Source organism: Gavia stellata, chromosome 1 (genome assembly GCF_030936135.1).
Source record: "Gavia stellata isolate bGavSte3 chromosome 1, bGavSte3.hap2, whole genome shotgun sequence".
NCBI classification, from domain to species: Eukaryota; Metazoa; Chordata; class Aves; order Gaviiformes; family Gaviidae; genus Gavia; species Gavia stellata.
In genome coordinates, this window is record NC_082594.1 from 67,834,667 (window position 1) to 67,847,341 (window position 12,675).

Here is a 12,675-nt window from a genome sequence, read left to right on the forward strand (position 1 = left end):
AGATCTTGGGCACATGGGTGGAGCTGCCCGAGCTCCTGCTGGGGCAGTACCCCTCCGAAGGTCTGTGATTTCAGGGCATGGCTGAGACTCCGCTGCTGCTCCCCACCTGCCAGCAGCACCTGCCTCTCCTCTGGTGTGTGCAAGATCCCCAACTGCAATCATCCTCCCCTATTTTCCCTATGTATTGTGGAGATTACACCAGAAATGCTACATGGGAAGCCTTCAACAGTAGTTCAGGGCATACATTTTGCTGGCCACTTTAAACTGAATCGAGTGTATCCTCACAATGCCTTAGCGAACAGCAACCAAAAAATTCCCATTTCAGTTATTCTGGTATAATTTGTCCTTCTCATTTAAGAATTTTCACGGTTATCCTGCCCTTGGGGGCACAAAAAACCCCACGAGACCTCAAGACCAGCACCCACCACCACCTGTTATGAACTTACCTCAACATAGAGGATAGGGAAAATGCCAATCTTGTCACCCAGCATTCCTTCTGCCCAGTTGTCATCTACCCTCCTGATGACCGTCAAAATTTCATCCTAAAATCAGAGATACCCGAAATACATAATCAGATATTTTTTTTTCAGTAGAAAGATGCCAGTTTTTAGTTACCCACCTTAGGGAGAGAGTACACAGAGAAGACCATAAGCCGGGTAAAAATGTTGCCTGAATCCTGGGCCAGCAGCATCCCTGGCCCAGCATCCCACCCCAGGCATCCCATCCAAAGTGCACTGAAAAGCCCTGCAGACCAATGCAGCTCATGCCAGCTGCTAGCAGCTGCAAGGGCCTGGGCACAGCGGTGGGAATAGGCACCTCCCGGCTTCATTGCAGGGACGGGGAGAATGTTTGACCCGGGAGGTCACCTCTAACTCAAAGGAAAGCACTCTCTACCATGAAGCTGACCCTGTGCATCCGTTGTGGCGCTTGGCTGCTCCAGAAGACAATTCAAAGGGAAGCACCAGTAGAGCACAGGTAGTCCTGGAAACACTTGCAGCAAGAAGCATAAGGTGTAGCACGAGATGCTCAGCAACTAGCTTACACTGCTGATGCACTGAAGGTCAGTTTTTCTTTTTAAAAAAAAAATATTAGGAGGTAAAAGTGCAAAGCAGGTAAAAATCCAAGGATAACATAATAAAAACCAAGTTGCATTCAACTGTTGGATCAGTTTCAGTTTAGATACAAGTTTGTTTTCTAAAACCAATGGCATTTTAATATTATATTTAGTCTAAGGGATATTACAAAAATTTCAGCTGATGATGAACTTTCTTGTGATTATAAAACAGGAGATTAAGCAAAGTCCAAATAAGATCCATACTGCTCAAAGTTTCTGTTGATAGAGTTAAAACCTAGAATGTGCCAGTCATTACAAAAGCTCAGGTGACTAGAACCAAACCTTGAGGTTTCCCAGTTTAAGCTGATCAACTTGTCAGTGGACTTTTGCTACCACGTCTGTCTGCTGGGGTTGTCATACTAAACCTGGCCTTGAGCCAGCACCGCTTGCTACAAAGGCTGTGGAAGGCAGCCCTCTCTGCAGGTCACTGCCTGGATCCTCAGATATCCTATGGCCAGAGGAAAGGAGTGGGCTGAGAGAAGCTGTGAAGTTTTCTGAGATGCCATCCATTCTCTCATGGCATCCAGTCTTCCTCTGTTCTTGTGCAGAAATTTATAAAAAAGAAGAAAACACCTTCCTCCAGAAAGCTGAGACAGAGTTCCCTGCCGTTCTCACTTTATTTCCACCACTCACTCTAGGAAAATAAGAGCTACATATGGTCTGTCACCCTCCATGTAACAAGCTATACGTGTTAACTGGTCAGGCAAGGGGAGCTGGTTTTTTGCAGATACTTATCACATAGAAGAAAACCCCACCAATTCCTGATCGAGGATATTCAGAGACCATGGATTTACGTTGACAGAAAATGACCAGAAGAGGAATGGGATAGGATGGGATGGGATGGGATGGGATGGGATGGGATGGGATGGGATGGGATGGGATGTACTTTGCAGTTTTTGAACATGTGCATTTTGAACACGTGCACTTTGAAATAGTTTAAATGTTTCCTTTGAATTATTTGTCTGAATGATCCATTAGGGGAAAGCTCAGAGAAACAGCCACAGACTGAGTACTTCAGCTATTTATTACAGCTGGAAGGATGCAGAAAGAATTTGTGCATTTAATTTCCTGAAGAAACAGATAGCATTCCCTTCCAAAGCCCTGTCTGCACGGACCATTTTTGATTTGTGTAAAGACCTGACAGTAATATGTCCCTGCAAAGTTTCCACATGCTCTTACAAAAGAGCCATTATCGTAAGTTTAGAATCTAGGTAAAGGGGGTAAATGAGGAAAATAAAAGACTGCATCACTTCAATAACTTGCTATGAGTGTTCCTACTTTATATATTTGTTCAGCTATTTTCTTAAAAGACTTTTTAAAAACCCAAAGTGTGATGGGGCTACACTTTATGTTTATGTATACATATATAATCTTATGTGTGCATGTGCATACATATGTGTATGTATGTATATATATACTTGCATATATATATATGCATATATGTACACACAAAAGAAATTAAGAAAAAACTTTTTAACTGTGAAACCCCAGAAGCACTCGACTAGGTTTTGTTAGAGGCACTGTGCAATCTCCAACCCTGGAGCAGGCTGGACAGGTACCTGGCAGGAAAGGTTTATCCTGAGTTGATCCTGCTCGAGGATGGGGCAGGGAACAAGTGACCTTTGAAGATCCCTTCTAACTTTACTTTCTACAGACCTATGAAATCTGAAAGCACTTCCGTACACCGATCTTAGTTTGGCTCTGCCAAGTCTGGCTGCAGAATCTGGTCATATATGAGAAAATTAGATAGCTGCACATCCCGAGATATGCTGACATTCAAAATGTGTATCTTTGTGGGAGAGCAAAGTGCTAATCCTTGAGAACGCTTTCCATTACAGAATTCGTTTTCAGAAGGGTGTTGGAAATCTCCAGGAATTACAGCAAATCCTGAAACATCTTTTGAAATTCTTTATTAATAGAAAGTTTCTTTGAATTTGCAGCCCACGACATCATTCTATACACTGGGCTGGTGAAAGCTTCAACATGAACTATTTTAGTACCTTAAATTAGTTGGATAGCCGTGCTACTTATAAATTCCTAGAAAGGTTCCCAAAAGGATCATGAATAGTAAAGAGCCACAGATCTCTTGGCATACCACTTCAACTTTCTGAACTTCACTATTTCACATGTACTAAATTGATTTCCAGGCAGCATAAAGGAATCCAAGCCTCAAATCTAATTTCAAAAGCCAATGGTATCCACTGTAGTTTGACATAGATACCTCATGCTCTTTTTATGCCTGTTGCTAAAGTCTCTAATTATTTGCTCTCTCCTACTTCCTCAAGTCTCTCTCTATTCATGAGGGCCAGGCAGCCTTGCGACAGGCACGTGGGACCTGCAGTTCCAGTTTATAACCATTATCAGAAAGGAAGTCAAAGATAAATCACTTAAAAAGCAATCTGATTGAGGGAGAAATGAACACTTTTGCTGAGAGAACAGCACAAAATGGTGTCCAATAACAGTCATGATTCACAGCCTGATTTTTACTCTAGTCATTAATGGCCATTAACGAAGCAATACAAAGCAGATGCACTTGCTATTCTGCAGAGATAACAACTCCATCCAGAGCACTGGGGAGATCTCAGCGATGGCAGGATGGCACCGTGCGGTGCTTGGTATGCCCACCGCCCACACTTGCCAGCTGGTGCAAGAATCCCAATCACCAGCTACCACCGGGACGGTCCCTCTGTGCACAGCAAATGCTTCTGGAATTGAGCGCTAAGGGGCTGGGATACTGCACTGCAGCCAGGGATCAGTATTGGATGTGATGGCTCCAAGACTGGCACAACATTTGTTAAATGCTGCTGTGGGCTGGGAACGAAAGTGTTGGAAAATGAAGGAAATAGTTGATGTGATTAAAAATGTCCTGAGCAATAAAGCACGGGAAACAGTTGATGCTACCTTGACGGGTTTGAGACTCATCTACCACTGGGACTCAGTCTTCAAAGGGCCACATGAACTCATGCATGCAAAGCGTGGTCCAACACCAAAACAAAACTGTGGGCTGAATTTTCACCCAGTCTAAGGCTGGAGTTACTACACAAACAGACAATAATGCAATTATTCCAGATTTGCACTGCTATGGCTGAGAGCAGAGTCCTCTTGTGCATGGCTTGTACCAGAGGGCGCATAGCCCAAGGCAGGATGGGGTTTTTTAGAACAGAGACAGCAGGAGCCCAGGCTCATACTGGAGTATCGCATTAGAAAGCTGAGTTTAATAAGTATGTCCCAAGGGCATGCAATGAGACCTTGCAGGCCACACGCTGATTGCAACCACGCTAGTGGAAATCAGGAGTAACACTTCTGAAGCTGCTGGACTTAAATTGGTGCAACGTGGGAACCCGTTGTTACAGAGAGCAAAACAACTGCTAAGTGACTGATTTGGCTGATCACTTGCCAAACACTGAGGAAAAATAGGTTTAGTTGCAGGTCTGGGATGTTTTGTCTTTTTGTAGCCACTGCAGAGGAGGGAACAGTGGCGGGCCCCTATGCCTGTACGTATGGCTACTTTGGGAGAAGTTAGGGGGAGCAGTCCACATGGTGTAAGAGAATGATGGGTTGGAGCCTTGTTTGTTGCACTGCATACTCAGTGAAGAGGTTTCTCTGTCCCTTCCAGTTTTATACTTGCACATACAAAATTATTATATTTGATTTATCTTTGGCCTTTTATCTGGAGAGTGTTTTGTCTACAGGAGATGACAATGGGTAAATGGCAGAAGCCCTCTGCAGCATAAAGCAGACTTCATTTCCTTGCAATCAACCTCTGAACAACAGGACATTTTAATTTTGAAAAAAAAACTAGTGAGAGAAAAACCCAAATATCTTTCCTATGTTGCTTTTACTGTACCGACAGATATTCTGACTACGTCATAACAAAGGGGAGGGGAAAAAGCAAAGTCCAGCAAAAAAGCAACAAAGCATAATGATACAGCAGATCCCTAGGCTTGAGTTCTCGTAGTTTCTCTTCAGAGGAAACCTCTTCTTTATTATATGTTTATAAGTAAAATCCGATTACAAGTGTCTGGTAGCGTTGAATGAGTTGTGGGACATAAATAGGTTATACTAGTCTGTATAAACACTATGCCAATGCAACTCCTCTACCTGAGGAAAGAACAAACAGCATAAATGAAATTGAGATCAGGTCCAGCATCTTCAGATGCAAACTGAGACATTCAGATGATGAATGTTGCTCCGAGTGACAAATCACATCTACAGCAACGCAATGCTCATGACTCTGTGCAGAGGAACTGACTGCATCAGCAGATGATCTAAAATCTGGGCTAAACAGGAACCTTCATCAGTGCAGGTGACAGCTAAAATTAGCATTGAGAAAACTGATGCAAACATGATGGTAAAGTCCTGAGATGAAAAATAGATTATTCACTGTCAGGGAGAACAATAGGCAAGACATAAAACCAGTTACAAGGTGACAGTGCGTGCAGCGGAAGGAGCTAAAGAAGAAAAGAGAAGTAGAAGAGAAACCAAACCCCCTTGGGGAAAACATAGTCGTCATGGATAAAAGGACGCAGACAGTAACATGAGGGGTGAAGAAAAGGAAAATTGAGTGATTGAGAGTAGAGCTATACAGCAGAAACAAATGCTCCATGTGAGAATGACATTGGACAGCCAAGAAAATAAGAACTGCCAGTATACAGACAGTTATTGTAAAGGAGTTATACTAATATACGGCACCAAATATACCAAATACCAAAGTGTCTAGGAAAGGACCTGCTCTAACAAAAAAGACCACAACTGCCTGCCATACCTATTAAGTTTCTTAGCTTGAGCAAGCAATGAATACCTTAAGCAGATAAGGAAGATTGCTTCTCAGAGAAGTCACCTTTGTCTCTCTGGGCAAGCAGTGAGGAAAACAATGCGCCAGCAAATATATATTTACTGATAGGATCTCAAAGGTAACTTTTGGCTAACTTTCTGTTAGTACATAGCTGCTACTTTTCACTAAGCAGCCCATTTTCTCACAGAGAATCACAGCTCCAGGGAGGCTGGGTAGTCGCAGGGTTTGCAGTGTTTGCCATCAAACACTTCACTTGCTACAGAGCAAAAGTGCTTACGAACTTTTTGTTAAATAAATATGAGAAAGTATACATATGTTCTGCCGAGAAACTTTGCACGAGTGAAAAAGATGTTACATTCGGTGAGAAAATTATATGCTGCAAATAATCCATTCAGCAATAATAAGCAGCCTCAAAAGGGAGGTCAGTAAAATTCTGATGAAGGATATTTTTATCATCTATTTCATATTTATTTCCAGCATAACTGTTATTACTTTATGTGATACTATAACAACCACAGACAGCTGAAATAAAACAGAAAATGACAATGAACAGGTTCTCCATGGCATTCAGTGCCATAAATTAACATTAGGGGATATGCTTTATTTTACTGTAGGTTTCTTGATTTCCATGAAGCCCATCTAAGGTCAACACAAATTGCTAGGGAGGGGAGGGGAGGGGAAGACAGAAAGCATGTGGGGAGGTGGGGGAGAAAGGGAAAATGTAACATTTTAAATCCAAAGGAAATGATAATATCTCAGTTTTCTTTCATTCCAAATGGAATTTATTAAACATTTTGGTTTTAAGAAAACAAAGACTTTTTTTTAAATGTCTGCTTTTTAATGTCTTTATGTTCTTAAAATAGATGATAGTGTATTTCAACTGCTAATTGGTATATGGTATTGATGCAATATACATTTTGAAGCTGAATGGCATTTCAAAACACTGGAACATCTGATTCAATCTGGAACATTAAAAGGCACATTTCCATTCTTATGTGGGACTTCAATCATCCTGATATCTGCTGGGAAGGCTACACAGCCAGGCATGTACAGTCCAGGAGGTTCCTCCAGTGTATTGATGATAACTTTTTGACTCAGGTGGTGGAGGAGCCAACAAGGAGAGGTGTACTGCTGGACCTAGTGCTGACAAACAAAGAGGGACTGGTGGAGGACATTAAGGTTGGGGGCAGCCTTGGCTTTAGCGATCATGAGAAGATAGAGTTTAGGATCATGTCCAGTATGCACAAAACAACAATTAGGATTGCAACCTTGGACTTCAGGAGGGCTAACTTTGATCTCCTCAAGGAACTGCTTGGAGAAATCCCATGGGTTAGGGCTCTAGAGGGTAGGGGAGCTCAAGAGAGCTGGGTGATATTCAAGTCCCACTTCCTCCAAGCTCAGGATTGGTGCATCCCTAAGAGCAAGGAATCAGGCAAAGGAAGGAGGAGACCTGCATGGTTGAGCAAAGAGCTTCTGAAAAATCTCAAGTGGAAGAAGGAAGTTTACAGTATGTGGAAGAAGGGACTGACCACTTGGGAAAATTACAAGAATGCTGTCAGAGTATGCAGGGATGAAACGAGGAATGCCAAGGCATCCTTGGAATTAAACCTGGCAAGGGATGTCAAGGTCAACAGGAAGGGTTTCTTCAAGTACATTGGAGGCAAAAGGAAAACTAGAGAAAATGTAGGCCCACTGTTGAACGAGACAGGTGCCATGGTTACAGGTGATGCAGAGAAGGTGGAGTTACTGAATGCCTTCTTTGCTTCAGTCTTTACTGCTCTGGCCAGCCCTCAGGAGTCCCAGACTTCAGAGGTAACAGAAAAAGTCTGGAAGAAGGAAGACTTTCCCTTGGTTGAGGAGGATCAAGTTAGAGACCAGTTAAGTGAACTGGACATCCACAAGTCCATGGGTCCTGATGGGATGCATCAGCGAGTGCTGAGGGAGCTGGCAGAAGTCATTGCTGGGCCACTCTCCATCATCTTTGAAAGGTCCTGGAGAACAAGTGAAGTGCCTGAGGACTGGAGGAAAGCCAGTGTCACTCCAGTCTTCAAAAAGGGCAAGAAGGAAGACCCAGGAAACTACAGGCCAGTTAGCCTCACCTCCATCCCTGGAAAGATGATGGAACAGCTTGTTCTGGGCGTCATCTCAAAGCATCTGGAGGAAAAGAAGGTTTTCAGAAGTAGTCAGCATGGATTCACCAAGGGGAAGTCGTGTCTGACCAATCTGATAGCCTTCTACAATGGCATGACTGGATGGATAGATGAGGGGAGGGCAGTATATGTTGTCTACCTTGACTTCAGCAAGGCTTTTGACACCGTCCCCCACATCATCCTCATAGGCAAGCTTAGGAAGTGTGGGTTAGATGAACGGACAGTGGGGGTGATTGAAAAGTGGCTGATTGATAGAGCTCAGAGGGTTGTGATTAGTGGCACGGAGTCTAGCTGGAGGTCTGTAACAAGTGGTGTTGCCCAGGGGTCAGCACTGGGTCCAGTCCTGTTCAATATATTCATCAATGACCTGGATGAAGGGATAGTGTGCCCTCAGCAAGTTCGCTGATGACACAAAACTGGGAGGAGTGGCAGACACACAGGAAGGCTGCACTGCCATTCAGCATGACCTGGACAGGCTGGAGAGCTGGGCAGAGAGGAACCTTAAGAAATTCAACAAAGGCAAGTGTAGGGTACTGCACCTGGGGAGGAACAACCTCATGCGTCAGTACAGGTTAGGGGCTGACCTGCTGGAGAGCAGCTCTGTGGAAAGGGACCTGGGAGTCCTGGTGAACAACAGGATGACCATGAGCCAGCAATGTGCCCTTGTGGCCAAGAAGGCCAATGGCATCCTGGGGTGCATCAAGAAGAGTGTGGCTAGCAGGGCGAGGGAGGTTATCCTCCCCCTCTACTCTGCCCTGGTGAAGCCGCATCTGGAGTACTGTGTCCAGTTCTGGGCTCCCCAGTTCAAGAAGGACAGGGAGCCGCTGGAGTGGGTACAGCAAAGGGCTACAAAGGTGGTTAGGGGACTGGAACATCTTTCTTATGAGGAAAGGCTGAGGGACTTGGGTGTTTTTAGTCTGGAGAAGAGAAGACTGAGGGGGGATCTTATTAATGCTTATAAATACTTAAAGGGTGGGTGCCAGGAGGATGGGGCCAGTCTTTTTTCAGTGGTGCCCAGTGAAAGGATGAGAGGTAACGGGCACAAACTTGGTCATAGGAAGTTCCATCTAAACCTGAGGAGGAACTTCTTTACTTGGAGGGTGGCAGAGCACTGGAACAGGCTGCCCAGAGAGGCTGTGGAATCTCCTTCTCTGGAGATATTCAAAAGTCGCCTGGATACATTCTTGTGCAATCTGCTCTAGGTGAACCTGCTGTGGTGGGGGGCTTGGACTAGATGATCTCCAGAGGTCCCTTCCAACCCCTATCATTCTGTGATTCTGTGATTAGATTTTTTCTGAAATTGAGTCATTCTTGCAGAACATTTCAATGCAGATGAAATGTATGCTTTTTAGACAGAAAAATGTTCTCAGAAAATGTGTAGCCAGTTCTACTTGTTGAGTTTCACTGGCTTTATACCAACCTTGCTGTTCATGGCACAAGCTATCTCACTGGCTTCTCCTTTAGACAAAATGGGAGCAATGTCCCAAAGAGGCTAACACTGGGCTTGCCCCGAGGGGAGGCTTTACGCCCACCCAGTCCTGCAGCACGGCTGGTTTGCGGGACATTGCAGGGCCACCGAGCAGGCTCTGCCTCCGCAGGGAGGAAGACTTACAAGCTGGGAGAAATCAATGTCCTTCAGCACAGTACATGAGGGGACGCCCCACTTACTTAATAAAGGAAATTAAGCCCCATCAGCCTGTTCTCACTAGGCTGCCTGAGCTCAAGGGCTTTAGTTTTCTCATACAAGAAACCAGCTGAAAGAAACAAACGGAGTGCAGGGGGTCCTGAGGGAGTGCAGAGTTGCCCAAGGAGGTCAGGCAGATGTCCCAGTGGTCCCAGCACCACCGTGCTGCAGGCTTGGCTGCCAGCACCCCACATGCCCCATTGGTCCCTAGAGAAGCAGCTTTCTAAACTTTTTTTTTTTAAAAAAACCTATTCCCCTACCTTGGTGAAGGTCAGGCAATCCTTGTCTTGATCTTTATCCTTTATTTCAAAGTCGTAAAGTGCTTTGCCCTGAGGTGGAGCTTGCGGGAGGGGCTTGATACACTGGATGTAGCTGGCGGGGAAGAAGCCATGGTTCCCGTTGAGCTCCCCGTGGTACCAGTTCTCGTCCACCTTCCGCCGCAGTATGATGATGTCCCCCTTGTTAAACTTGAGGTCACCGGGCTCTTTTCCCTCATACGTGTAGAGGGCTTTGCCATAGGGAAGCTGAGAAACACTCTGGGGAAACAAAATATGCAACACCTTTAAGTAAACTCGAGCCAGAACCAATTCCCTTTTTAAAGTCACTTTCAGCTAGAAGCAAACTGATGGATCTGTGACCAAATTACCCCAATGACTGCAGGTGACTGCTACATAACACTATACCCTGGATCTTACAGGAAAACTAGGATGTGTGTGATGGTAAGACTGAGAGGTGTGTTACATCAGAGGAGGCAGTGCAGTTCTCTTGAAGCTGAGCTGAAACCTGCAGTACCTCTTACACCATGAAGCAGCATCTGTTAATTTGCAAAATAACCTGTGTAAGCAGCACTATGTGTTTAAACAAGTAAAACTTGACATGTCTAAAGGTAAATTATTAGACATTTTGACCTTCAGGGTTGCTTTGGTTTCTGAGGCTCAGAAGATAAACAAAACAAAACAAGTTTGAAGATTCACATGGTTCTAAAAGTTGGCAAGTTGAAAATTTTTCATTGTGTTTGTTTGAGCAACTCCAAACATTTTTGAGTTTGAAGCTTTTAGTTTAGCTTTTTTTTAGCTTTTTTTTTTTTTGTAACCAAATACTCTTACTTCTTTCAAAATCCCTAAGTCTCACGCTGCTCACTGAAGTCTACTGTAAACAGTTATAATATTCTTTGTTGCTTATGAATTAATGTCCCTGCGGAAAAGTGGAATAGGCAGAGTGCCTCAAATCTTTCTTTTAGAACTAAAACCAGTTCTGAGGCTTTCACTCTCATTAAAAGAAAGAAGCAAACTTTAAAGAAATCACAGCACAAGAGCAAAAAAGCCTAAAAAGTGGTTAGTTTGGTGTGATAGAAAAGAGAAACCTGTTTGATGGAAACTACCTGATTGTGAAGAATTCTTCCCAGAGTTCACTTTGGCCCAGTGCAAGATTGTCTCACCTAGGCTGTGACTGCATGGACAATTTTTTGGTGGAAGTATCGGTTTATGCAGCCCTTGCCCTTGCCCTCCCTGGGTACTTGCTCCCCTCCTTGCTGAATTGCACAGAGCTGGGAGTGTTTTGGACGCAGCTGCCTATAGAGTTTGGTCCTGTAATAGCTCTTTAACCTATACTGGGGGAGAAAAGGTGCATCGCTGTATTATCCTATGCAATTTTTTATTTCATTTAGCTTGAGCTAAGAGTCAGCTTGCAAGCCTCAGTGCAAATATGTAGCAGCACGTATCACAGGGGATGTTAAAGGGGTCCTGTACGTCAACCTTTCATAAGAGTCTTTTTTCAGAGGTGTGTTTATAAAAATGACATGGTTTTCTGTTGCATATATATATGCCTACAAGTAGTCTGTTCCCTGCTCTGTACACTGGCTGTCAATGGGGTGTCTTATAGGGCCAATGAAAAAGTGAAGGTATGTTTAATAAAATACCCTGGTATTCCCCTGGGTGTTTCTTACGCCTGTACTTCTGGAAGACTTTCCTGTGCATAAGAATAGCACTCGGATGCTTTCCGCAGGGAGAAGGTGGAGTGGCCTGACAGAAACACTCCATTTCCCCGCCCCAGCCAGAAAATGAGATGCTGGGATGGCTTTTTATGGTATTGGTTAAAGCAACAAGCAGAGGCATTTTTCGGTCCCAACGGGTGCATTAAATGGACCTGCTCTGGTAGGGCATGTTTTATGCTCTTACACCTGCATCTTTCGGAAAGAGGAGAAGCAACAGCCCATCGTCTGCGCTGCCTGCCAAGACAGACTCCTACAGCGGCTTCTGGGTGCCAGATGGTCGCTGCGGCAGGCAGATACCACACTGTTCAAAAAGTAAGTTTCCGAGTGCACCTTCACACACAGGCGTTAACTTACTCATTTTATTAGGAAGGGCTTTAGTAGCTCTGCATGTCTTGGAAAGCATGTGCAACAGATCTTCTTGCCTACACCATACAGTGAAGGAGGCAATCAAACAGGCACAGCTCAATCAAGCACTACCCGTATTGTCTGGACGGGGATTTAATTTCATTCAGATGTGTCCCCAGCTCTCGGTTTTCTCATTACCAATTTATGGTTCCTCTTTTTTCTCTGTACTCTTTTGGATTTTGCTGTATCTGAATGAAGGCACCTAGTTAAAGACCAGCATTTTGAAAGCACCTTCAAATGTAACAAAAAAAGTATAAAACCAGAAAAGAAAATCAACAGCCAGCTAACAAAGCATGCATCAAACAGTCTCTGCCAAATCAGTGGCAGCATCCTACTGATCTTTTTCTCTCTGCTAGGATGGTTATTTCCCTTGACACCAAAGCTTTTGCTCCCCTTCCCAGCATTTTAAAGATTAAGCCTATGATACCATCAAACTCCTTAGGTAAGGCATAGATTGCATTACCTATTTGAAGCTAGAAAAAAAAATATTAAGCTGAAAGACTACGGAGCCTTGTAGTAATTTAGAAATAAAAG

The 12,675-nt window shown here is 44.0% G+C and overlaps 1 protein-coding gene across 1 annotated transcript in view; it reads right to left on the bottom strand.

Annotated features, from left to right (window-relative positions):
* The window catches only part of SH3RF3 (SH3 domain containing ring finger 3), a 257,751-nt gene that overhangs the window by 85,746 nt on the left and 159,330 nt on the right, over nt 1-12,675 (bottom strand). Inside the window, exons 2-3 of the mRNA XM_059821159.1 lie at nt 10,004-10,279; nt 447-542 (exon numbers count right to left, since the gene is read on the bottom strand). Coding sequence (XP_059677142.1) covers nt 447-542; nt 10,004-10,279 — 372 coding nt within the window. The remainder of the gene's footprint in view (nt 1-446; nt 543-10,003; nt 10,280-12,675) is intronic.